Genomic DNA, 26660 nt, shown 5'->3' with positions numbered 1-26660 from the left:
GTCGACCAATCAGATCGCTCCATTTCTTTGTCGTCCCCATCTGCAAATTCCCAGGAGTTGGTGGTATAAGGGTGGGTTGAAGCGATGATCAGTCATTCTTAACCTAGGCTGGAACGTCAGCGTCTTGACAAGACATTACTACTGGGATCAAAGATATATTCAAACTGAAATACAATCCGCTCGGAATCTGTCCGTCTTTTTCCCAACCGATTGAGAAGTTGAGCAATGAGCGCAATTGTTGGTACGGAGAGTTTAGGTAAGTTGATTAATATATCCTTTGAAAAATATCAAGGATGCTTATAGTTTCACGAATTTATAAAGTTTAATTCGTTGGCGAAATGAATGCATTATTCATTTAATTGATTCATAAACAATTCATCTGCAAAATACATCTTACTTTTATACTTCAATTTTATTGGTTAGAAAATACCAACTAATTTTTAAAATCTGTACATATTAATGGCCTATATGAACCAAAATCATTTATGTGATGGAAATGTAAAAATACAAGCTATTTAGAAAGTTAACACTTTTTTTCAAATAATAACAATTTTTAAGTTGGCGCGTAAACTAGCTTCTCTTCTAAATATTCTTAAATCGTTTATGAATGACGTATGGGTAAATGTCAACGTTAGATATTTTACTTTTGAATATTCTAATAGATAGGTGGGCTGTTTAATTTCCACTGAATTAATTTGTTCCCAAAATATTCCCCCCGCAATACTTTTAGGTTTGCAGGTATTTCTCCAGTTTAATTTAAAATGAAATTTGCTGAATAATTATACGTTTCCTTAATTTGATTTGGCTTAAAGCATAACCATTTTGCAAAATGCAATTTCTAAAACTAATCTTTCAAAAATGATATTCCTAAGTGATATCAAACATACAGTACTTTTAAGTCAGAGTTTACTCATCGTTTTCGCAGATATCTTTTAGTCATCAATAAGTGCCACAGATATATCCAAATAACCACCACCTTTTATTTATTTTATTTTATTTTATTTTATTTTATTTTATTTTATTTCGTCTGATAAAAGGCACTGATTAATCTCTGGCGTCAGCATGAAATGTTTCCCCGAACCTAACGTTATTTGAATATTCATAGACAATTCAGTGAAGTATATTATAAATCTATATCTACAAATGCAGACGATATATCTTTTAGGGGAGGCGGTATTTTTATGTAAGAAGTAATGGGAATCACTTCAAAATGTCAGTATTCCACTACTTGTACATGCAGTATGAATTTTGTAAAATATGAAATGGTAAAAAAGTGTCATGAAATATATACGGTCTATATTTGTACAATACGTGTCTTTAAAATGTTTAAATGCTTAGTCCTAAGTCTAAAGTTTTGAGGAAAAGCTTCTGTAGACTTGGGACATAATTAACTACCTTAAACCTGTTAAAACCAGGCAACTCCTCGTACAACAACATCAGCACATATGTGTTTACTATCACACCTGAAACTAAAATCATTAAAACAATGGGTTAATCGCTTCTCTAAACGTTGAGTTAATAAAACACTCTCGCCCCTTTCCCGGTCGGGGTTGATAAGCTCGACGAATTAACAAACCGAATTAAGAAAAAAACACACGTCCACTTGAGAAACAATAGCCTGCCCTGAAACCTTAATTGAAATGTAAGCTGACGATCAGCCGAGCAGCGAAAGTGACTCTCTCCATCAAACAGTCTTTGGATGCAACGTGTGTTTGTTTGAGTAAATTGCCGCGGGATTAGATCATCATATCCCCAAGAAGCGAGGGGGCTTACCGCAGATGTAGGTATAGAACAGCTACCTACTTCATTTAGGTCTCTTACACCTTGCGTTCAGGTAGAAAACACATCGGCGTTGTCTTTGATGTTGTGAGTGCAGGTGTGACTATCAAGTACTTATGATACCTGGCGTGATAAGTTTAATCCTCCACATTGTGATGACGATCAGGTGCCTTTTCACTTAAACTGTCCATTCACATAGCAAATGGCTAGCGTTTCAGCGAAACTTTACACCTCTGTATGATTCGGTTGCACAATAACTGTGAACTAGGTCCATGGAATATATTTCAAACCATCTGCCTTTAAAAATTAGTTTAATAATTGCTTTAAGGTTTCAGGATATGTATAGTCACGTAACAGAATGATGATTATAGAAATCCAGTAACGATACGATTTGAATATATTTTTGAAACCGTTACAGCATTTAACATTTATCCTCATAGAAAACTGATCTGTGTATATGAATACGTATATCAAAATGTACACATCTGTATTTCAACATGACAATTCTGGTAAGAATGCGACAGTGTTAGAACACAGGTAGTCAAGATTAAAGACTTGACATATAAATTGGTATTTACAAGCCCATGAGGCCAGCTCTCAAAAAGCAAAGGATCACGTTGTCAAAGATTACTATACATATATTGAAAAATATGAATACTAATCAATTGGTACAGCTTAATCCGTAATGAGATAAAGTTAAGTACCGGCCGGTCTGGCTTCTCTACATTGTATTGAAGTAATCAGTTACGGCAAGACACGAAAAGAAATAACTGGTTCAGTTTATTATAACAATGTAAGTCATCAGCCCTCAATAGAACGCAATGTTAGCTAAGGATAGCTAGATTACAGCAAGTTAAGGGTATTGTTCAGCGTTCTGCTGCCCACGGAGATTAAGGCAAAACCTTTTGTGGATAGCTGAGACCCGCTCGGGTCAGTCCAAGGGGTGACAGGTGGAAGAGAAAGCTGTAACTGGGATCGGTTTGGTAAAATTTGTAAAACAAATTCAAATTCAACGCTATGTCTTGATTTTGATGCTATTTCAATATTAGCTTAAGTTTTGACTCTGTTTCTGGATTTATGTGTGCGTGTGCGTGTGCGCGTGTATGTTTGTGGAGGTATGGAATGAGGATTGGTTGTTTTGATTTTGAAGAAGTAACGCACAAAGGAGTCATGAGTAAAATGTCCAGTGTAAATACATTCTGCTGACTATTAGTTATCATGCCTGCATGTTTATCAACTTTGTGCCAGTAGCATAGCCTTTATTAATGTAGAATCTCACTGCATTTTCCACAAAATCTCATGATATTTTTAGCAAATACGCTATACAAATCTGAAGACCGCGCCCAAGCAAATACAATCGCGTACATATATGTATATCATTTTTCAACCAGTGGACAGCAGTAGCCTAAGCATGAAGAAGCCCGACGCCCTGTGCCTTGTGTGTGGTGACAAGGCCTCTGGTAAACACTATGGAGTACAAAGTTGCGACGGTTGCCGTGGTTTCTTCAAACGCAGCATCCGCAGAAACCTCGACTATGTCTGCAAAGAAAATGGCAACTGCATCGTAGATGTCGCTCGCAGGAACCAGTGTCAAGCATGCCGCTTCAAGAAGTGCTTGGAGGTCAAGATGAACAGAGATGGTAAATAACTTTGACAATTGAGCTTTAAAATAGTTTTGATCGAAAAAAAGTGATTTTTCGGAGAAATTAATGGGTTTATATTACGTTAACTTCTACGAAAACATGCATATCACATTCTATAGCCCATGTACCGGTTTGGTACAGTGTCCATTTAACGAGGAAGATTTGTTCTGAAACTTCTTTCAAATACACAGGTGGAAAGAAGCGTCTGGTTTATAATATATTATCACATTCTCGCGTCTTATTGGGTGGCTTAACGGTTACAGGATTATGTGTAATTATCTTTCAAACGTTCAAACTAGAAATCCCGTAATACAGAGGGATTATGTAAAATGGACAGTAACAGTTGAAGGAATTGGTATTTATTGCACATGTATGTATGTATGTATGTATGTATGTATGTATGTATGTATGTATGTATGTATGTATGTATGTATGTATGTATGTATGTATGTATGTATGTATGTATGTATGTATGTATGTATGTATGTATGTATGTATGTACGCACGCACGCATGCATGTGTTTATATGCCGTGCATGTATACATCACTGTGTTTGAACTCAAATGTGACGACACCATGTCTCCTCCAAGTGTTGTGCTGATACACCGTGAGATCTGATGTGTCGATGAGGAGCGTGCGGTCGGGACGTTCAGAGATACTCGAGATAGCAATATCTTAAGGAAATAGCCCGTCGTTCAATATATCGATGATTGTGTTTCAACAATCACTTCCACGTTATGTGTTCATCTAACTAAGAGAGCCATTATCCCAATTAAACAATTGTCACGTCCGTCTTTCTGAGCCGCCCCAAACACAGAGGATTGGTTTCAGTCACAAAGTTCAGTAATCATGTTTGGGAGGGTCAAAACCACGAATTGGAATGCAAACATCTGCTTTCATTTCTTGGATATGAATGCAAGTTCTGGTTTTCGATTTTGTATCAGTTTTGATGAAGTTCCCCGGTTTTGTCACCTGATCATTCTCAGGAGGCCCGGTTTCCGATTTCTCTTGCACGAGCCATTCGATCTTGCACGTGACTTGACACTCTCGCGGGATCTCCGTGAAGTCACGTCAAATAGCTGTTCGTTCTCACTATACGATTATCGTCTGTGGATGAATTAGAAATTCAAACAAATAATTATATTCAAAACAGAATAAACATCATTAGACTATTGACCTCGCATCCATAACCTAGGAATAATTTCCAGACGGCGGTTGGTTGATTCTAAGTATGATGGAAATATGATTAAGTGAATAAGCCAGTAATTCCCTTTGTTGTGTTAAATACACCTGTCAGGAGCTTATGCCTGTCTCAAAACTCATCGCTTAACTCAGTAATCATATGACACGTCCATGCGCGCGCATCCACGTTCTGCTCTCGCCCGATGCGAGACTTACACGCGTTTGTATTTACCAGACAGATTAATGCATCATAACCACTTTCCCTCAACCCACAGGTAAACTCAGTCGATTCACTTAGCGTCTAAAGTTACCTCCCTTTGTGCATCTAAACTGAGTTGGGATGAAATTATAACGGTAGCCTTCTTCAGGCTTAGAGTCGCACCTGCAGACGGTCACATTCAAAGGAGTCGCGTGTACCGGCAATATGGATAATTGAGAGACAAACACTCGGCGTTAAGAGGCAAATGCCGCAGGACTCAAGAGTCCCCCTCCCCGCCCTCTTTTCCTCCCGGCCCGTCGATCAATCCGGACTGTTACTCCGATTCAAAGGCGGCGCTCACTAACGATACTTGGAGTAGTCTCCTGTCACCGCGTTTACAGCACGTGACTTCCGTCAGATATCGAAAATTAGAGATTGGGGCAAGCGAAACGAACTATGTGAGAACTTCAAGGGCCGTCAATGACTATGATTCAATTTTATTGAATATTATCGTCGTCAATTACCTTTGGCTGTTTATTATATGAAGAGGTGGTTTGATATTTATCTGAGAGAAATGTTTGCATCGAGGCATGGAGCAGCGTTCATATGACCGCCATTCCTGTCGTTGTGAGCTGGGAACATGACAGCGTGTCTTGTTTGCTTTCAATTCATCTCACTCCGCGCTCTCTACCCGATCCAAGTTTTGTAAAGAACCTATTGATTCTCTTGCCAGCTTCCTGACTATAGCGCAAGAACATATGAAATCAGAGCCGCCTCAAAGGCCACTCCAACTTTTGCTTCAACTCCTAGGCTACCTGATATATTGAACATTTGCATTTCGTTTGTAAGTCAATTAGACTCAATCAAAACCAACAAGACAGTCTATGAGAGTATAAATAATTAATCGGTTAAACAGGCTGTGGCTGATATTGATCGGCGGTAGCTCGAGAAAACCAGACTGGAACCAGCTTATATTCTTGCCCTATCATTTTCCCGTGCTCAACCATCAGGGACGAAACGCAAATACATCGAGTTAAAACGCATGATTTTTTAAATTATTTTTTAAAAGTTATAATGGAATGTATGAGATCGATGCCATGCATGGAGATGTGTCCGCAGCTGTGTTGTGGTATTGTTATCTTATTGTGGCTATGTTCCAGCTGTCCAGCATGAACGTGCCCCCCGATGTTATCAGTACAAGAGAGACAGCCCCGACAATATCAGATTAGACGAGAAGCAAGCATACACCCCGCTAACTGACTTCATGGACCGCAGCAGGTACTTGACTCACTCATCTGAAAAATTAATTAGTTTGTGAAATGATTTAATTATTACTGGTGTACGTCTCTAAGAAGAAAACCATGACACCAAGTTGAAAATCGAACTCGGCATGACAAGAAGAATCCCTTACCTGAGCCTCTTTCGGTTGTTCATAATTTGTCAGCTCATTCTGTCATTTTCTACCTCATTCTACCTCAGTTTTTTTATACATTACCGCTCCCAAACAAACATAATTATGTGTATTAACTATAGAATTGATTGTTCACAGATTCGAGTACCCCCAGTATCCTCAATACAGCTCCCCCGTTGCAATGGCTCCGGAGTATGGTTACCCAGCCTTTTCCCAGCTTCATCTCCAAATGGCAGAACAGCAGAGAAGGAACAGCCTATTAGCCGGCGCCGGACTGACGCCACCTACACTGCCAGGCAACATGGTACACATGACCGGACTAGCCAGTGGGATTCCTCCACACATTCCTCCAATGCCATCCATGAACGAGAGCATCAGCAGCAGTAACAGCAGTCACACAGAGAGTGACGACGACGTCAAGAAAACGTCTTCGAAGGTCAAGGACACATCTTCACCCGTGATAAGCAAAGGGAGGTCACCCAGTCCCAATAAGTCAAGTTCTGATGACAGTATGAAAGGTAATAAAACAATAACTATGATAATGGTATTAATAATATGCGCTTATCGGTCGTTCATGTGCCAGGATCATCCGAACCATCTTTGCTACATTCATCTGTTTAAATCTGTAAAACGTTATGATATATCCAAATATAACGCTTTGGTACCCACGTCATGGTGTGCTTGTGCTAATGAAGTCCCACGATAGTCGTGAATTTCATAAAGGATGCCCGAAGGACACATATGAATATAAAAAAACTGCTACCTTAAATTCTATTTATTTGTTTCGACTACATAAGATTTAGGCATGCACTCCAATGATTTTTTGTCATTTCAGATTCACCATCATCCAACCGTTCATCCGATACATCCATGCCCTCTGTCTCCATGGTAACTCCAAACTCATCTACATCGTCAAACTCCTCTTTCCACGCCCCCTACAGCATGAAGACCTCTACACCAGGGGGCTCCGTCCCTCCCCCTCCACCACAGTTCCCCTCCCATCTCCATCTTCTTCAAACGAACGCTGATCACGGAGCGTACGTTAATGCGGCTGCTGAGAATACATACGAAACTGCCGCTCGTCTGTTGTTCATGTCCGTAAAGTGGGCGCGAAATATCCCATCATTCCTGCACCTTCCGTTCCGGGATCAAGCCATCCTACTAGAGGAGTCATGGAATGAACTGTTTGTTCTCAGCGCAGCTCAGTGGGCTTTGCCAATAGATGCAGGTGAATACAACAAATACTTCTTCAATAGGACTAACTCACTGTTTCGCAAAATCTTGTTATCAGTACTTTTGGACAGTTATACAGAATCACAAATCCGACGAAAGAATGTTATTGCCGAAGTGAGATTGGAAATTATCAAGTTTCTTGTTCTTGTTTCCAGCCTCTCTCCTGTCTGCCGGTGGCATGACGACAGAGACACAGACGTCGGACAAGTCGTCGACAGTGTACGCGCAGATTCGGCTGTTACAGGACGTCATCGCGAGATTCAACAACATCCGAGTAGATGCTACAGAATATGCCTGTCTTAAAGCAATCGTCCTTTTTAAGAGTGGTGAGTAGTGTTTTGTTTCGTATTTTATTTTACCACCATCTTATATGTGTGACAACATATAATGCATTAAATTCACAGAGTTATCACAGTTGCATTATGTTAAATATGGCGTTTTCATGAAAGATGAAGTCAGAGTGCGACTTCCGACATAGGTACAATGTGTGAATTCCATTCTGGTTACCCCGTGATATTGCTGTAAGTTTTTCCCAATAGCGCTGTAAAATCATACCTAGTCATGAATATATAGAACACGGAATCCTTTCACAAAGCACTAAAGTGATCGTAAGTCACTAAGGTAAGCTTAGAACAACGTTACAGAATGGGAGTTGAAGTTAAACTTTGAAAAGGTTGCTTCTTGAAAGGGGCCCCTGGACAAAATGTATAGTTTTTACCGAAACCTGTTGTATAATTGTTTATAAATATAAACCTCAACCAGCAATCCACTCTTATATTTGCAAGAAACTAACTATACGTGTTTCCTGTTCCAGAGACTCGTGGTTTGCGAGATTCCATGCAGGTTGAAACACTACAGGACCAGGCCACACTCATGCTGAGCGAGTACACTTTCACGCAACACCCCGCCAGTAAGATGAGGTTCGGTAAACTGCTTCTTCTCCTTCCGGCGCTGAGAACAATTAGTTCCAGAACAATCGAGGAGATATTCTTCCGCCGAACTATCGGCAGTATTCCCATCGAGAGACTTTTGTGTGATATGTTCAAGTCAAGTTAAAACATCTTGAGAGAAAAAACAACTCACATTGTGGTTGTGACCAATAGTGCAGACAATGTTGTTGAGTTTGACTGCGCATGCGTTGTTGGAGTCAAGGTTCATGTCATGGCGGCGAAATGTCGGTCAAGAAAGCCATGTTGAAATGGACATAAGTCAAGTGTAAAACACGCGAAGAAGTGCAATTTATCCATCTAGTCATTTGAATCATAATATATTTAAGTCTTTGTCGTATTTTATTGCTTATGTTTCAATGTCCGGCCATGAACCATAGATATGAAGATTGTTGTTGATATCGTGATGAGTGTCTGTTTGTTAATGATCAGTTGTTATTGGCAACCTAACGTGTACAATGTATGTGTTGTATGTTGTCGTGTATATAGCTTGTATATAGCAAATCTTGTGTAATGATGTGTATCATGAACAGATGTATATAACGTGTATATAGCACATGTGATATTATCACGTGGTCAGTTTGGTCTAATATAGTGCAATAAACACACAAGTATGAAAACTATACTGTTTTCTTCTGTGATGCTGCCTGATGTTTATTATACAAAACTTAATTCTTAGCAAATACTGAGCTGTATATGTTGCTGCCAGTCTATGCATTTGGTAAACATTCGGGATCGGGTGGTCAGACTAAAACTACAATTCACTCACTCACTCGTAAACATTCAACTCGAAATGGTACGTGGCTTCAATTTCATACAAACTGAATACACGCGTTAAATTTTGCCCTGCAACACAACTCTGTATTAAACTCCTGTTAGAACAGTATTCATACCTAGACTAATTCTGATGTCACGTAAATGGTAGCCCTCATTTGACTTGTTCTGTTATACATATGCCTGAACGTGACAGCATGAAGGGCAGTAGGTCAATAGATTAATTTATGCGACTTCGGCGTGTGAGCTCGCCCTCCGCTGTTCGACCCAAGATGATGAAACACTACACGAACACCTTGACACGTCTTTTCCATTCATAGCTTGTTGTAGGTCAAGTATTTTATTACTATTGCATCACTACCGAAGGAGGCCCAACAACTGGATGTTTATGGATTGCCACATGTTGAAATCGGACCTGTTCTCTCGGAAGACCACCGAACGCTTTAAAACCCTTAACAGCTGAACCTACCCTTCCCAAGAAGCACATTCATATCAACGGAGAATACGTCCACAGCTGTATTTCTTTATTTGTTTGATTGTTGTTTAACGCCGCAATTGTCAATATTCAAAATATATCGAGTTGGTCTCTAAGTGTCTAGTCGGGGCCCGACAAATCCAGTGATTGACATCATGAGTTTCAGTCCAAGCAATTGAAATACGATGACAACCAGTGAACCAAGCCTGACCACCTGAACCATCTTACACGGACTCGTTACGACAAGCGATTGTATTGTATCTTTCTGTGGGAGGGGTGGTAGGAGACGCACGTAGTAAACGTTTGGAGCACAAGCAGACTTCCACCACTCGTCCTGCATTCCCCCTACTTGACGCTATCATCATTTAACACCTAGGTCATTCATAGTGCGTAAACTCTGTCACCTACATTATATTATGCAATACTCCCGGATGTGGAATATTCGAGTTAGCTATTTAAACACCCGGTCCAGCCTATAGTGGGGCCATCCTTACACTATCGTTTGTACATGGTGCACCATCTGTGGTGGTACTCACATAGCCAGAAAGTACATGGAAACTAGAAGTGTGTCTGATTTCATCATCTCCAGATCGTATGATGAAAGACACTTTAAGCTGACCTCATTCTCACTGACCTCCATGGTCGTCTTGATCTGGCACAAACTACATGATGATGCAAGAGGTTCGGTGAAAACGTAGTGATTGTATGAAACATGCCAATAATCCCAAAATGAGGGTGGACGCAAGATGTTGGAAAAGTAGTTGCACGTAAATCATGAAGTCCAAGGCAGGGGGAGACGTTCCTCAGAGAATTATAGTCGGGAGAGAAGGGGATCACTCTGCATCCGGTCCTGCAAATGATGATTTAAGGATGACTTGCATTACAACTGCTTACTCTCAGGTTCTAACAAGCATATGGAATTCGATCTTCTTTCAAAAGCTACAGTGTGACATTCGTTTTCTGTAACCACGTCAACAAGAAAATTGCATCCCATTACATAGTCAAACCAACAAATCATTTTGGTAAAGTGCAATACAAGTATTAGGAAGTATTTGTTAGTATTGTGTAAGAGTTGGTCTGAATATTGGTCCGCGCGACTGACAACGCTCACTCTCTCTCTCTCTCTCTCTCTCTCTCTATATATATATATATATATAGATAGATAGATAGATAGATAGATAGATAGATAGATAGATAGATAGATAGATAGATTACGAAACGTAATGTATGCCGTATCGATGTGGTTTATGGCTATAGTAATTTTTCAACCACGGTGTCATCTCGATTACATCTCGATTTATGTGTGGCACCAGCTGGCACTGTACTTTGTTGGTACCACGGGCTATTACCATTCTTACACATTATTAGGAGAACACGTTGCGCCTTCTCACGCACGGAGCGGTATATAAACACACGGGGAAGATGACTGAACCGTTCCTGGACACCATGACTGAGACGAGCAGTGTACAAGTTTATAGAGAGGATTTCAGCTTTCTCAAGCTCTGCCTTGACTTCTTGAACCAGGAAGTAGAGAAAGTTGATGACGTGAATCACTATGACAGCAGATGCGTGCCCGGGTACTTGTCGCGTCTGCAGAACGGCTGTGAGGCGAAGCTCATCTTGCCGCAAGGAGTAAGAGCTGTGCAACAGTTGCGGGAGGATTCTCGTTCTGGAGAAGACGTCCTGTATTTTGTCGGTTTCATCGGAAACCGCTGGAAAGACGTTACTGAGAGTAGTTTGAGGGATCTGTGGGAGATGGACGACTGCTTATTGGGTCAGCTGAGGAACCACGAGGACATCGTAGCAGTGTGCAGTGGTGAAAGAAACCCCGGGGGAGACTGGGCCAACTTGGTTATCTTCCGCGACCCTTCGGCGGTGGAGAAATGGCGCAATGTCAAGTTTCACGATAAAGCAGTAAGGTAGGCACCATGGGAATGCGTAGCTATGGTTACCGAGTTTCATCATCAATTCAACAGAGATGATTCTGTGACTATAGAACTTCTATATTATAATGAACGTGACGTTTCGTTTTAGATACTTACGCCTTTATTTTGAAAGTTTCAGATCACTTGCTTGAAAACGGTGCTAGTATCTGCATCTACGCCGCATTCGTTGAATGAAATAGTTTTGTATCCATGGAAATGTCTTGGGTGTTCATCACACTATTTACTTTGTAAATGGTGTTAATATTCATCACCCGTTCATCATTTTAAACCAGTTTCTTTATAAGTGAGTCGTGGTTTACGCCGTTTCGTGCAGTATTCAGCTACGTCCCCAGAGTGAGTTTAGTTTAGCACTCAGCAAACGAGAAACCAGATTCAGTGCCAGACAGTATACCCATTACGAATAACTGAATCATAAAGGGATTAATGAGTTCAGTTTTAACTAATATTCCAACTATATAGCGGCGGTCTGTAAATAATCGACTCTTATCGGATAATTCAGTGATCAGCAGCATGAACATCGATCTACGCAATTGGTATACGGTGACATGTGCCAACTTAGTCACTGGGCCTGACCACTCGATCCTGTTAGTCACCTCATACCATAAGCATGTGTTACTAAAGTGGATTTCTAACCCGGATGTTCACGGGCCAACTCACAATGGAAGATGGGCTCTGTCAAGAGTTCAGTGCCTGTCAGAGCACCCTCGCTAAACACTGGTATTGGGTACTGTGGTCCTTACATATCTTTCTACTAAAGGAGTCGGGTAGTCAGTCTCGCTAACGTGGTTGATGCATGTTAAATGCGGAGATCGATGTTGCTGAGGTCAAATATTTAGTTGTCTGGTCCACGATCGACTTCTGAAAACCGCCATCATATTTCTGGAATGTTGTTGCTTGCGGCCTTAAACATCCAACAACCACGCGTTACGAACGTGAAGCGACCAACCCAGGTCGAATTGTTGTGTTACAATGGTTCCCAAGGATCGTTTCATTCGGCTTTGGGAATGGCGGCAAAAGCGGACAAGCAGATCGTCTATAACAGCAGCAGTTCCATGACCGCGCATCACTTCCTCCCATACAGCATGAAAGATGCTTCTAAAGAGGGTCTCAGAGAAACTCTGCGATGTTGGGGTTCAAAGCAACCCCATCGTCAGCTGTGACCTTAACATATCCTACTAGATAATGGTCTCGCAGATTTCGTTTTGTATCAGGATGTTTTAATACACGGTCCTAATTTTGTGCATTCCTGGTCTCCCAGTAATTTGACATACTCAAAAATGATATCTATGCTAGAAACTATACATAAAACTGCCTCGACACTTTCCGCTGAGTGTAAAAGACAAACTGTTCGTAAAAATATGTTTAAGAGTGTGCGTGTTCTGCTATGCCGGTATTAAAACACATTAACAGATACATTGGAGACTGATGTTTGATTGATTTTTTTTTCAAGCGTTAACAGTTTATGCAAACCAAAGAAAGCTTCATCAACAGCATCGATACAAACCATGATGACAGTTGGGTGAAATCTTTACCTACATATACTCCTATCAACCAGGAATAGTCTTGAACTACATACTAAATATGCTTTAACGTACAACTACTATGAGAAAATCAGCTGTAAGAAAAAAACTTAAGTTACATGTGTCATATTTGTGAAAATAGTCTATCGGGTGTAACATTAGTCTAAATGGAATTACAACGAGAGAGATATAGTGTTGTCACAAGCTGGTAGTAGCTATAGCATTATTGGAAAATATTATGTTTGCTGTGCCACTTCTAGAAATTCAGAGAAATATCCCAAGTATTCATGTTATATTTCTCTGTTTCAGTTTATCCCTAAGTATTGCTGTGGAATGTGTCCAGGTTGAATCTGGAGTTTAGTTCATAGCCTCTGACACAGTAGAAAACTATAACGTTCATCACTATGCGCGGTAGTTGTAGCTCGTGTAGTTATATTTCAATAATTCGCTATAGTATCTCCTCATCTGAGGCGCCTTCTTCGTCATTAATACATGACGCGTTATTGTGGACAACATCCTCTTTTTATTCAGAGTTACTTCCTGCTCCTTCAGCAGCCGGGTGATGAATGGTGTAGAGCAAGAATTAGCTCTCAGACAGAAACGCATATCGTTAAAAGTTAAACATTGTCTTAAAGTGCTTGCTGAATACATCGACAATACACCCGACAGCGTGTCGGCATATATTCGCAAACAATAATATGTAACCCGGTTCAGGTGGATGTGATGTCCTTTGCATCATGTTTTAGAGACATCTCCCCACAAGTCTACACATCTGTGAGGATACACCGAGGAGTGTTACCCCAAGGACTCGCTTCAGACAGGTTTAGAGTGGAAAGGACGCTGTTCCTCAACTACGACAACATCGCCAGCACAGTACAACGCCGCCACATTCAGATGTGGACGTCAACACTCACAGATACACCGACGTCGCCTTGTTATGCTTTATAATTTCAGTTTGTTCGTTTGTTTTGTGTCAGAATATTAAAGTATATTTAGAACCTCCTCCCTTTTGCTGCGTATACTTTTATCATGATGTACTATAGGTGCAGGGCATTTGTAAGATAGCGGTGTAATTCGAGTCAAGCTTCATTGTACAAAATGATACTACACAAAACTGCAGGAATATACGATGTCTTCATTGATGCTGAGCCCGGCTTCAAACACAGCATTCATCTACCACACTTCTTGTTTCAAGCCGTCATCGACAGTGTCTTCTCAAGTCGGGCTTATCCCCATTGTAGAGTTTTCTGGAAATACTACCTCACAGAATCTGTCCAAAAATTGCCAGTTCCGGAACTGATTCTGCGACTGACTATGACCAAAAGTAGACAAAGGCTACGGTTGTCTCAGTTCAATCGCTGCCATTCACAAACGGCACTACTGCTACACATCTACCTCTTGTTACCATTCGAAATTAAAATCAGTTGAGTATGTGAGCACAGCTAGCTTGCTCGTGCTTGGCATACGTTGATATTCAGCTGGTAGCGGATGTACTCTCTCGTCATTCTAAATGATATTGCGCATTTGAAAACCTCGAATGACCTCGAAGTATATATCCCCAGTATGTCCTGCGATGGAATGATTATAAACGAAGATAAAGAAATGAACACCTCATTCAGTTTGCACCACTGTACGCAGACGACACCGTTATGCTAGCTCAGACAAAGGAATCTCTGCAGCAACAACTCGATGCATTCAGCGAATACTGTCGACATTGAACACTGCAGATTGACGTCAAAAAGACTTAAGTTTTTACACTGTTCCAAAAACGTATCGGACTCATAAAGGATACTAAACGACCTTCCGTGTAATACCATTTTTATCAAACGAGTTAATCATCTAGTATCAAACGAGTGAAGCGAGTTTGAGAGGTAAATCTTTCAGGAGTTTAATAAAACTGGTATTTCACGGAAGCGAGTTTAGTATTGTGTATTAGTCTCCAACATCCACTGATAGAAACTAAGGCTACTCTGCCTACAGTGTGAGGACTCTCAGCTTTCCGCGAATCAAGCCAGGTCTAGTACCACTGCGACAGCTGCATTAGCGTTATGTAAAAACTGAATCATTGTGACGTCATACGTCTAGCCGCAATACACTAGTGTAATATTGCTGTAAAAATATTACACTGGAGTTTCTTCCAGGGGCGAGTTATAAATGTATCTTCAGCAAAAACAAAACAGATATACAGTATGGTTCAAAATTATTGAGAATAGCTAAAGCATTTCATATTATTAAACGAGAACAAATCAGATAAAATTGAATGTATTGTAAAAGTGAACTGACCTTTTCATGTTGTGTAGGTAACAATTTAATATTTTATCAAGTCTCCTTGAGCTTCACGGCACAGTCTAAGACGGCTAGGCATACTTCCTATCAGAGAGGTTAGTGTCTCGTGAGTTATGCTGTCCCAGTATCGGACCACTTCTCTCTTCACGTCTTCAATTTTTGTCAACCCCTTTTGATTCACACATTCCTTCATCATCCCCCAAATGTTCTCAATGGGATTTAAGTCAGGACTATATGCAGGAAATGGTAATGCAGTCACATTTTTCTCCTGAAACCACTGCTTGGCATGTTTTGCGGTGTGTTTTGGATCATTATCTTGCTGCAAAATCCAGTCATTTCCATAAAACACATGTGCACTTGGAAGGAGAAAATTATCTAATATGTTAGTGTAGCGTTGACTTGTCAGATTTCCCTCAAACACACACAGCGGGGTCGTTCCTAATAAGGATATCCCTCCCCATACATGAAACTTTGGGCTGTATTTAGGTCGTTGATACAACGGTGCTGACGCAGACTTTGTCCATATTTTCACATTATTGGGATATACCCATATTGAGCTTTCATCAGTAAAAATCACATTTTCCCAGTCAAAGTTTTCATGTGCCAAACACCACTCAACACGCCTGTCTTTATGTTCTTGTTTCATGAGAGGAGAAGGAATTCCAGTCTTTTTCTCCCATCCAAGATCAATCAAATTTCTTCTACCTGTAGATTTTGATACAACTATTGATCCCCTTTCTATCATTTCATACCTGATGTTGGAGATGCTTGCCCTTTGCTTTTCAGACGCTAAAATTCCCAGTCGGACGCGATCTGAGAAGTCCAATTTTCTGGGTCTCCCTGCTCCTTTCTGGTGCCCCAAATCCTTTCCCTCTTTAAACTTCTTCCTAATCCTATACACAGTAGAAAGAGGAGTTCCTGTTCTCTCTGCCAATGTATTTACATCATCAATTCCTTGATTACACAACTCAAAAATCAACCTTCTTTTATCTTCAGCAGACATTGTTGACAGTGCTGAGGAAAATGACGGCTGCTACAAATTCAGGGAAGGTAACTCTAATTGTACTATACTCAGTAGGCCAAGATGAGTTACCTCCCTTATACCATTACTTAGTTTTAAGTATCAGTGAATCAGTTGAGGTGTTAGGATAGCTCAAAGTAAGAAGAAAAATTCTCAATAATTATGAACCAGACTATATATCTTCCCAAAACGTCAAAACAGCTTCAGTGGCAGTTTGACCCTTTTCCCTTGTTTTAGAAGAGTTTGAAGAAATATTCTCCAAATCGTCAAACATGAAAAGCAAAATGCACATGCCATTAAGCGGAAAGTAATGCGGTATCGATCACTTGAAAAAGGCAAAAGTTGTATTAAATGTTGTAATTCGTTTTTGCCTGGAGAAGAGAAAGTCAACATTTCACGGCTGTGTACCGTCAATCGAAACATCGTCATAGGCATCCTTGAAGCTGGGGAGTCCTAATGTGTAGTTGTCCGTCATTACAACGTTCACCAGAGGACCGTTTCTCGCCTTTGGAATGGTTTCCTGCAGACCAATTCTGCCAAAGATTGCCTGAGAAGTGGCAGTCCAAGAGTTATCGCCAAAGCCTTGGACCCACTACCGGGGTTGCTCACTGAAGTCAGAGTCTTCCCACAGCCGTGGGGGTCTTCCCACATCCCTAGTTTGAGAAGAATTGCCGACCAAACTGTCAGGAATTGTCAACGTCAAACCTCGCTTCAGACACTTCCACAACTGGTCATCCCATTGCTGGAAGTTTGGGGAAGTATTCCGCAAAAGCGACTTCATCGGCTTATCCAGTCTGTGTCGAGACGGTGCCGCGCGGTGATTTCTCCCAATAGTGACCATACAAAGTGCTAACGTATAGTACTAATTTTGACGCCATCTTGTGAACGTATAGATGTTACTAAACGACCTTCCGTGTGATACCATTTCTACTGAACTAAGAGTTAATGGTTTAGTATCAAACGAGCGAAAACGAGATGGTACTAAAGCTGTCACGAGTTTAATGAAAATGGTACTTCACGGAAGCGAGTTTAGGATTCTGTTTATTACTCTCCAACATAAACTGTTAGAAACTGGTGCTCTCAGCTCTCAGAGTGATTACTCACTGTTTTTCACGAGTCAAACAAGGCCTAGGACCATTGCGACAGCGGCATTAGTATGGGGACGTCATAACTGTAAATGTTATGACGTTATACGTCTGGCGGTATTACACTAGTGTAATATTGCCATAAAAACAGTACACTGCAGGATCTTCCGTGGGCGAGTAATATACAGAGGATATTATATGAGTGCACGTGTCATACTGTGTTTACTTCACAAGTCACTAAATGTTGGCATTTCCCGAGCGAGAGCGAGGGACATTCCGATATTTAGGCACGGGTGTTGTAAACATAGTATGTTATGGGAACGAATATTATATTCTGTTTACTATCGAAGTCGTTAAATTGAGGAAAATAAATAGAAATCTAGCTTCAAACATGGTCTGGCTACCCGCCGTCGCTGCAGTAGAACGCAGCGTCACAGAACAACCGTGACGTCCTAGCATTGTTCATGACGTCGCGTTACCATGACAAAGTGATATATTGCCCTAGGGCATCGTGTGCAAAATATTAACCCCGATATGTTCGCCCTCGTTGATGATGAAAACAACTACAAGAATAACGGCTGTTGTGTTGGCGAACTATTTGTTTATGGACGTGAGAATGTTCACATTTTTCCACGGAAATTACATGAAATAACTGCTCTTAAACTAACGCAATAAATTCTTCTAAAAAATACTTATGCGTTTCTTTTTTAAGAGTGTATTTTCAAAGGCAACAAAAATTATTACTCTACGGTATTCACCTTAAACGGCGCTCCAGTGCTATCGTTAAGCATAACGGTAGATACACAGACATGAGAAAGGGTGTGTGTGAGAAAGCCAAAAATGCCATACACTATTTTGTCTAAAGCCAGTCCAATTTATCGATTTCATGTCAGTTTTAAAGTATTTGACACTAAGGTTGCGACAGATTTAACCAAGGGGACCAATATGTGGAGTTATGAAGGTTTAAATTTGATTGCAAATATACATTTCTGTTATATTCGTGAAGTCTTGTTTTGTAAGAAAAACACACCATTATGTAAATTAGACGGAGAAACTGGCCTTAAACCATTGTGGATTGACATCAAAGTAGAAGCATTTGTACTGAGAGGGGAGTGGGGGGGGGGGGGGGGGGGGGGATTGTTACTTGGAAAAACAAGCAAAATTTCATATTTTTGTATATAATGTATTGTATACACAATCTTTCAACTATAGTTGTAAATTAATTCCCTTCAGCAAAAATATGATAGACAATGATAATGTGTGGATTAACCAATGTTTCTGATTTGTAAATTGACTTACAATGGACTTGTTGCGTGAATAACTCACAATCTCTGAAAAAAGGTAACCAAACTACAAAATAAGTTTCTCAACTTAAAAGAAATGTTTATTTACCCTTAACCTTTTTTGGAATACTTTGTCATAGATTGCAAATTGAAGTGGAGAGATGTCGTAATGTCAAATATGTAAACAACTTTTGTAATGTATGTGCTATTAACGCCATTAGCGATGAATACCAGCTCAGCTTATTCAGTTGCCCTAAAATAAATGTATTGTGTAAATTAACTATATTTTGTAATGCTGATAGCTATGTTGGTATGACGTCAACAAGCAAAGAGTCTGCTCTGCAATCCTCACGAAACCACATAAGTATTATTAAACTTATACATCGTTGAGATATGGTGTTACCCCTCTTCAGCTGCAATGACACATCTCACCAAACCTCATCACTGACTATATAACACCTTGAGTTTGACGTTGAGGTAGTGTGTTCCGTTCTTGATGAATATGAACCGTGAAGATCCGGGATAGAATAGGCCTTCAGCAACCCATACTTGCCATAAAAATGCTTGTTGAGAGAGGCGACTGACGGGATCGGGTAGTCAGACTTGCTGACTTGGTTGACGCATGTCATCGGTTCCAAATGGTGAAGATCGATGCTCATGCTGTTGATCACTGATTTGGCTGGTTCCAGACTCGATCATTTACAGACCGACGCCATATAGCTGCAATATTGCTGTGTGGTGTGTAACACAAAACTCACTCATTTACTTGATGAAGAAACCACACAATTTTGTACTGGAGGACCACAATGTCCCACATATGAGATAACATGGACTCCGTGTGGGCGAGATTGAGTTGCTAATGCCTCTTGCAGAACGAATTGCCTAATGTCCCGTGATGATGTGAAGTTTTCAGGAAAGGATGCCTCATAATTATGATATGAATATAATTTGATTTATGTGGTCTAAAATATGTTTAAGGTGGCTACACTGTAACATAAATGATATATTGCCACAGAGCGTAGTGACGCACTCCTCAGAATACGGTATGCTTGCGAAACCATGGTGACTTCATCTTTGGGTTCAGAAATAGAGTATGTAATAAACTCTTCCAAAAGGAAACACAGAGGACAATATCTGAGACAAATGGTGAACACGTTTTCCGGTAGTTCTGTATGCCATTTGTGAAAATTGCACATTCTCTAAAGAATATACAAAGTCTGCGAAAGCTAAGTCCACGGTCGCTAGGTGAAGTTTAACATCACTCAACGTCAATAACGAGTATGCCCCCACTGAGCATCGATAACTGCTTGGCATCGCCTGGCCATGTTTAGCGATGAGATGACGAATCACATTCTGCGGAATGGCTGTCCACTCAGCCTGCAAAGCTGCTCAGTCTGAGGTAGAGTCTGCAGTTGAGGGTGCCGTCCTCGGAGACATCGGTTCAAGTCGTCCCAAAGATCTTCAATGGGGTTTAACTCCTGAGGACCTGGGAAGGACGTTGATGTTGTGGTTTCTCAGGATGGCAGTAGCGAGTCAGGCTATGTGAGGACGGGCGCTGTCCTGCCGAAAAGCATCGTTGGCATTCACAATGCTGGTTTGCACGTGGGGCCTAAGAATCTCGTCGACGTATCGTTGAGTCGTAACATTCCCTCGAATTTGGACAAGGTCTGTTCTGGCATTGTAGGCGATGGCAGCTCAAATCATGACAACTTCATCACCAAATCTGTCAGGTTCCTACACACAGTTTGCTGCAAAACGTTCACCTCGCCGACGGTAAACACGGGTCCTTCCATCCTGCCTACGAAGCATAATAGGTGATTCATCGCTGAACCACATGTCTCCATCGCAGATGAGGTCATACCCGATGTGCCCGAGTCCACTGCAGCCGTGCTTGATGATGCTGCTGGGTGAGGATGGCGTCTCTGACCGGGCGTCGATTTCGAATCCTGCATAGACGAGGACGTAGACGGTTGTGTACAGTCTGATCGGAAATCATAGGCAGCCCTGACGTCGCAGTGGTGGTCCTATCCCTAATGTGTCGTAACCGCATGTACCTGTCTTGTGCGGGCGTGGTCACACGAGGTCTGACGGTCACGAGTTGTTCCATGTGGTTGGTGACGATTCCATAACATTACCATGGTGCTTGGGTGGACATTCAAACCTCTGGCAACATCTGGTCGAGATTTACCTGCTTCCAAGTGGCCAATGGCGTCGTTGCGTTGTGCTTCATTCAGTCTGGGCATCTCTTTATTGCGTGTCAGTGGCTTAACACTGAGCTATGTAAACCGGAAACCCGTAAAAAAGTAGAAATTTTGCACATGTTGAACGTGCAGAATATGAAGATTCAAATGATTTTTATCTGTTTTTTTTAAGAACTTGTAACGATATTAGATATTTTTCTCTTTAAAATAAAGATATGCCTTTTGCGTTCCTTTATGGCTTTAGTGTACGTCCAGATAAGTTCATCCCTTATGCTGCGGTACCTCCATTATCTATGCTGTAAATGTCATGGTCGGGGATGGGGTAGCCTTGGTCTCTGTTAATCAGGGGTCGGTATCGACATCAAACGATACCGACTCCTGATTAACAGAGACCAAGGCTACCCCATCCCCGCGGCTTACGATGAGCTCATCAAACCACTCTAGCATCCTTTACAAACATCTACTCTGTGTACCTCACTGGCTTACATTCATACTAAGCTCTGTGCACCACTGGCTTCTTGTATATCCTTGTATCCATTGTTACCCCCTTTGTTGTTATCATCAGATGTACACTTGAAAACGATACAAGAACCTGTACGGAAACGTCGTATTCTAGTATTAAAGAAGTTGCCATCCATATAACTTATTCTATTTGAATTCCAACTTCTAAATATGCCACTCAATCTAGTCATATATAACTATATCATATGTACAACGAAAAATAATGACAGGTCTAGAATGCAAGGTTTAGAGAGGGAAGCAATGAATATAAGTATTTACAGAGGAGGACAATCATGCATCTCCATGACATTTCGTCAATATCGTTAGTTATTGGTAGTTCACCCCCAGAAACAGTGGCAACATTTCATCTTCAGATAGTAGTTCTATTTGTACATAAACATCCACATCAAGGAGATCTATGAGTTTTAAAAAAAAGTTGTTTCTGTTGTTCATATAGTGTTCACAGTGCAGAATTATGTGGCAGCCAAAATCATTACAATATCTTTTGCAGAGTTCGCAGTATTTTGGGAATTTTCCCCTCGAGCTGATTTGTACACAAAACAGTAATATATCTTTAACTTGTGGATAAAAATACATCAAACAATACAATCTATGTACACCAAAGAAATTGTGGTGATACAGGTGATATCTGTTCATGTCTTGTCTTACACACACTTGAGAAACCCATTCTTCAGTTTCAGATTCATTTATACAACTAATAATTATTCTTCGCCATGACGATTTACTTGGAAACCTTCCAAAATCTAGATAGTCACTACGATAACTGAAGAGGTTGTGTTTGGAACTGGTTTGAATAAGTGTATCACATATACTATGTGAGGCAGATGTTCTAGATATGTAGCTAGATGTACGCAGAAAAACTCTTTGAATAAAGAATTACACTTGCTGTTACACAGCTTGCCAAGAAATAATAGTCTACATTTATCTATATATCCATTCATGCTCCACAATCCAAGGGTACCTAGGACTGAAGGAGGGGAAAAGCGCTTACCGAAGCCCTGAATGCATCTGGCGAAATATCTCTGTGTACTTTCTACCAAATCATAATTTTTACATCGAAGAATGGGTAAAAGTTCACAACCGTAAAAGTTTGTCGGAAGTATCGTTCTTTTAAATATTTTAACAGACGAAGTAGGGTGGAGATCTTTATTGTTGAAACCAAGACTTTTAGAGAATTTACAGATTGCCGTGCTTTCTGAGAGTATGAGCATACTCTAGATTTAGGGGACAGATCAGACGAAAGTAAAATGCCTCCATACTTGACACATTCAGTCATAGGTATGTCTGAGTCACCAAATTTGAAAGAATAATTACTCAGACGTTTCTTATATTTGCAGAAAATGACACAAGTGCTTTTAGAACCGTTATACGTTAGACGCCACTTACATGCATAGCTGTAGACAGTATCAAGTGATGATTGAAGACCATTTGGAGAAGTAGAAGCAAGTGTTGTGTCGTCAGCTAAAGGAATACATGGGATATTAGTACCACGTGCACAAATGCCATTGTTCAAATTTGTAAGTTCACATATCAAATCATTAATAAAAACAAGGAAAAACAGAGAAGAGAGGACTCTTCCTTGCCCAACACCTTGCTTGATAACATATTCATTTGATCTGAAACCACAATATTGATCAAAAGCAGAGCTTGATGTATAGCTTTGATATAGAAGTTGCCACATGTTGCCTTTAATGCCCATTTGATATAACTTTAAAAAGAGTCCATTATGCCATATGCGATCAAACGCCTTCTCATTGTCCATAAAAGCAGTATAAACTAGAGAATCTCTGCTTAGATAGTAAGATAAGCTTTCATTCAGAGTAAACACTGAAGTGGTTGCTCCATCCAAACTGAAGCTTGTCTGGAAATGAGGGTATGTATTCAGGTACCCAGATTTCTAGTCTAGCCAATAAGACTTTTTCAAAATGTTCCCCAATACATGAAGTTAACATACTTTCGCTATAACTTTTAGGATCATTTTTCGCCTTTTTACCTTTATAGATTGGGATGACTACACCTCTTCTGAATGTGCTAGGGACATATGCAGATTATAAAATGGAGATAAATAGTGAAGTTAATGCATTTGCGATATCATCGCCACCATAAATAGATGTTCATTGTGAATACGTTCCGGGCCAGGAGATTAATTTTTATTACTAATATGTTCTTTTACTTCATCACTTTCAATGTGTTTGTAAGCCATCAAAATGAGGAATGTTTAACACTAACATAAGAATTACCAATCGTGAGGTAGCACCTGCGCACCTATGAAGCTATTTGCATTTCATTGTTCGATGGTCACACAGCACATGACACGGATGCAGGTCGAATTACTAAACCAAGATTCACAATAGCAATGTAATTAATACTTTCAGTTTACTGACATCTGTTCCAGTGAAATATTATACATATAATTCTTCCCACTGAGGGATGAGTGTTGTTTTGCTACGTATCATTATGAGGATGTTTTGTTTTACAAACACAGCACAGTGAGAAGTCTACCTGGAGGTCATGTATTAGCTTATATTTCCACACACACATATGCTAGATACCTTTGTTAAACAACCAAATGAAAGTTTTGTTCCACATGTTCCTGTTTCTGTCACCACACTACTGATAGCTGAATTAGTGGAATATGAACGATGTCAAGAGTCTCGAGAACTACAAAGATGACGATGCCTTTCTTAAAAAATACCTGAACTTCATCACAAAGGGGTAGACACTGAACTAATGGCAATGCAAGATGGCAAAACATTCATGCATTCATGCATTTGAGACATATGTACAATAGCATTCAGACAGAATTAGGAGGCCATCCTGGCTTACTGCAGGATACCCTGGGGGTAACTGGGGGAACCTAACGTTGTTCCGTCACCTCAGGGCCATACAGAAAAGAAATCAACTCAAGATTCACGAACATGCTATAAGGTACTCACCATCTTCTCCTTCCGCTAGCCTAGTGTTCAAAGCGTTCGCTCCTCACGCCGAAGACCCAGGTTCTATTCCCTACATGGGTACAGTGTGTGAAACCTGATGTCCCAGTGTCCTGTATTGGTAGGGTAATTATTTGTTTAATAGGATACACGGTAGAGTGAAACGCCTATTATGTAATCAACTGAGTTTCAGACCCAGGGCATGCTTAGTTTATTACTGCTGGAACACATGCAGGTCCGTGTTAGCAGTCCACGTTTGTCGAACAAGGCGAGTAAATAGATTGGGTGGTCACTTTAAGGCCCTGTTCAGAAGACATAGCCACCATAAGTCAAGTGGTTCCTCATTTGGCCTAATTGATGCTTTACGTCTTACCAACTATTCCCTTGGGTGGAAAGAATGACCTCATGTCAGCATTTGCGGGTACTTTGAGTTTTGTGTAAGATTAAGAAATTTACAAAAAACGGAGAATCTTCTGTTCAAACGAAAGATATCATGGCGCGCTGATAAACGTTTGTTTAACACCTACATTTGTCCTTTTTAATGGTTATTTTTTTTTTATTTTGCTCATATGGTTTGCAGGGATTTATCTCCTGCCTAATACACGTCTATAAGGATGCGTGGTGGTGAGCTAGCCAATGGACTCGCCTCAGACAGGTTCATTGTAGAGAGGACGCTGTTCGTCAACTACGACAACGTTTATCGACAACGTTTACGAGGTCGTCACATCGAGACGTGACAGTCAGCGCTCACAGGGACGGATAAAGACGGATAAAGTAAATCACGAGGTGTGTTTATAGGCCGTTTCATGGTTGTACACTACTTTAGTTTGTGATAAAGTATAAAAGGATGATGATCCGTGCGATGTGTCTATGGGAACATTTCTTTAAACGATATGATATGTAACAGACCTCTTCCTGCTTTCCCAAATGGAGTAAGTTCGAGAATACAGTAAACTGGCTGTGTCTGATCAGCACTCAAACGCACATCTGTGTTTAGGATCCTTAGAGCAGATATAACGGACAATGATTTATGTCTTCAGAAGGATTCCAGGTGTATTGTATTCAGGGGCATCAATCAGGCGTCGATAGTAAATATCACTTATGATATTATCGTGCTGTCCGGAAACAGTATAAACAAGAAGCTTTCCTGGGTAACCGAAAGCTGGATCAATCAAGGACGTAGTTGCATCAAGCTCGGTCATTGGTTCGGAACAGGCAGTTGCATCGTGCAGTTCTAATACTGCTGAAATAAGTGCATACTCTTATAACAGCTAAAACTGCCAATTGTAAGACCAATAACGGAAACAGAATTCCCGGATGTGTGTGGAAGGAAACTGAAATAGGAAAAATTCAGGGAATGCACAACTCAACTGAGCGTGGATGCTTTCCGTACGCCGGCTAGCGACAACATCGGGAAGGTAGGCGGTAACCCCAGTAGCATTGTTCACAGCACTGTAGTGTTGTGTGGTTTGGAAAAGGTGACCTAAGTATGATAACTCTCATTACTCTGCTGTGTGGTAGGACAGAAAATGTGAACTCCTGAAACCACAGAAGTTCAAATTATTGTTACAATTAAACTATTACACCTGTTCAGACAGAAGGGGAAATAGGAAGAGTATGTTTCAAATTCACACGTTAGTGGGCAGTTCCAAGGACAGCAAACTTTCTGGCAAAACCTGACAAGACGACAAGCAACAGGAAAAGCACACCACAAATAAATCAGGAACAGTGGACTTAAAATGAACTCTAAACATTACGGACAATACAGAGAATGAGACAACTTAGAAGAAGTTGGGCATGCATTAGACAGCCACTAACGTGCATTGTCCGTAGTGATAACGACATCATCTTTACTGAGCAAAGAACTTGAAGCAAAGATAAAAGACATGAAATCGGATAAAGGAGCCGGTTCTGCGGATGGTATTCAAGTAAAGATGGTGAATACATGTGCTGGCCTTTTACTTCCATATTCACTCATCGTATATTATATCATTCTAACCAAGCAATGATGGTTTGAATGGGCAAAGGTATTATTTATGCCCCTCCCTAATTGGTCATTAACACAGTGAACAACTAGTGAGGTATCTCACTCATGGACAAGTTATTAGATATTGGCATTTTGTTCTGTTCTAAACAACCACCAACAAAAATTTGCAGCACTTTATGTAAAGACTCCTGAAGCTCAAGCAAAACTACTTCTCTGGTGTTCATTATTAAAGA

General features: G+C 40.5%; 2 protein-coding genes across 2 annotated transcripts; both read left to right on the top strand.

The window, feature by feature from the left end:
• Positions 1-225: 225 nt before the first annotated feature.
• Positions 226-8503, top strand: LOC137272217 (nuclear receptor subfamily 2 group E member 1-like). The gene is made up of 7 exons (XM_067804577.1): positions 226-256; positions 3171-3419; positions 5964-6081; positions 6353-6732; positions 7050-7442; positions 7603-7773; positions 8262-8503. The coding sequence occupies exons 1-7, from the start codon at positions 226-228 to the stop codon at positions 8501-8503; spliced, it is 1584 nt and encodes a 527-aa protein (XP_067660678.1).
• Positions 8504-11089: 2586 nt separating this feature from the next.
• Positions 11090-14057, top strand: LOC137274759 (uncharacterized). Its single transcript, XM_067808095.1, has 2 exons — positions 11090-11562; positions 13856-14057. Exons 1-2 carry the CDS (start codon positions 11090-11092, stop codon positions 14055-14057), a joined length of 675 nt encoding a protein of 224 aa, XP_067664196.1.
• Positions 14058-26660: the final 12603 nt, after the last annotated feature.

The sequence above is a fragment of the Haliotis asinina genome, chromosome 2 (assembly GCF_037392515.1).
Source record: "Haliotis asinina isolate JCU_RB_2024 chromosome 2, JCU_Hal_asi_v2, whole genome shotgun sequence".
NCBI lineage: Eukaryota > Metazoa > Mollusca > Gastropoda > Lepetellida > Haliotidae > Haliotis > Haliotis asinina.
This window is presented reverse-complemented; position numbering and strand designations above follow the sequence as displayed.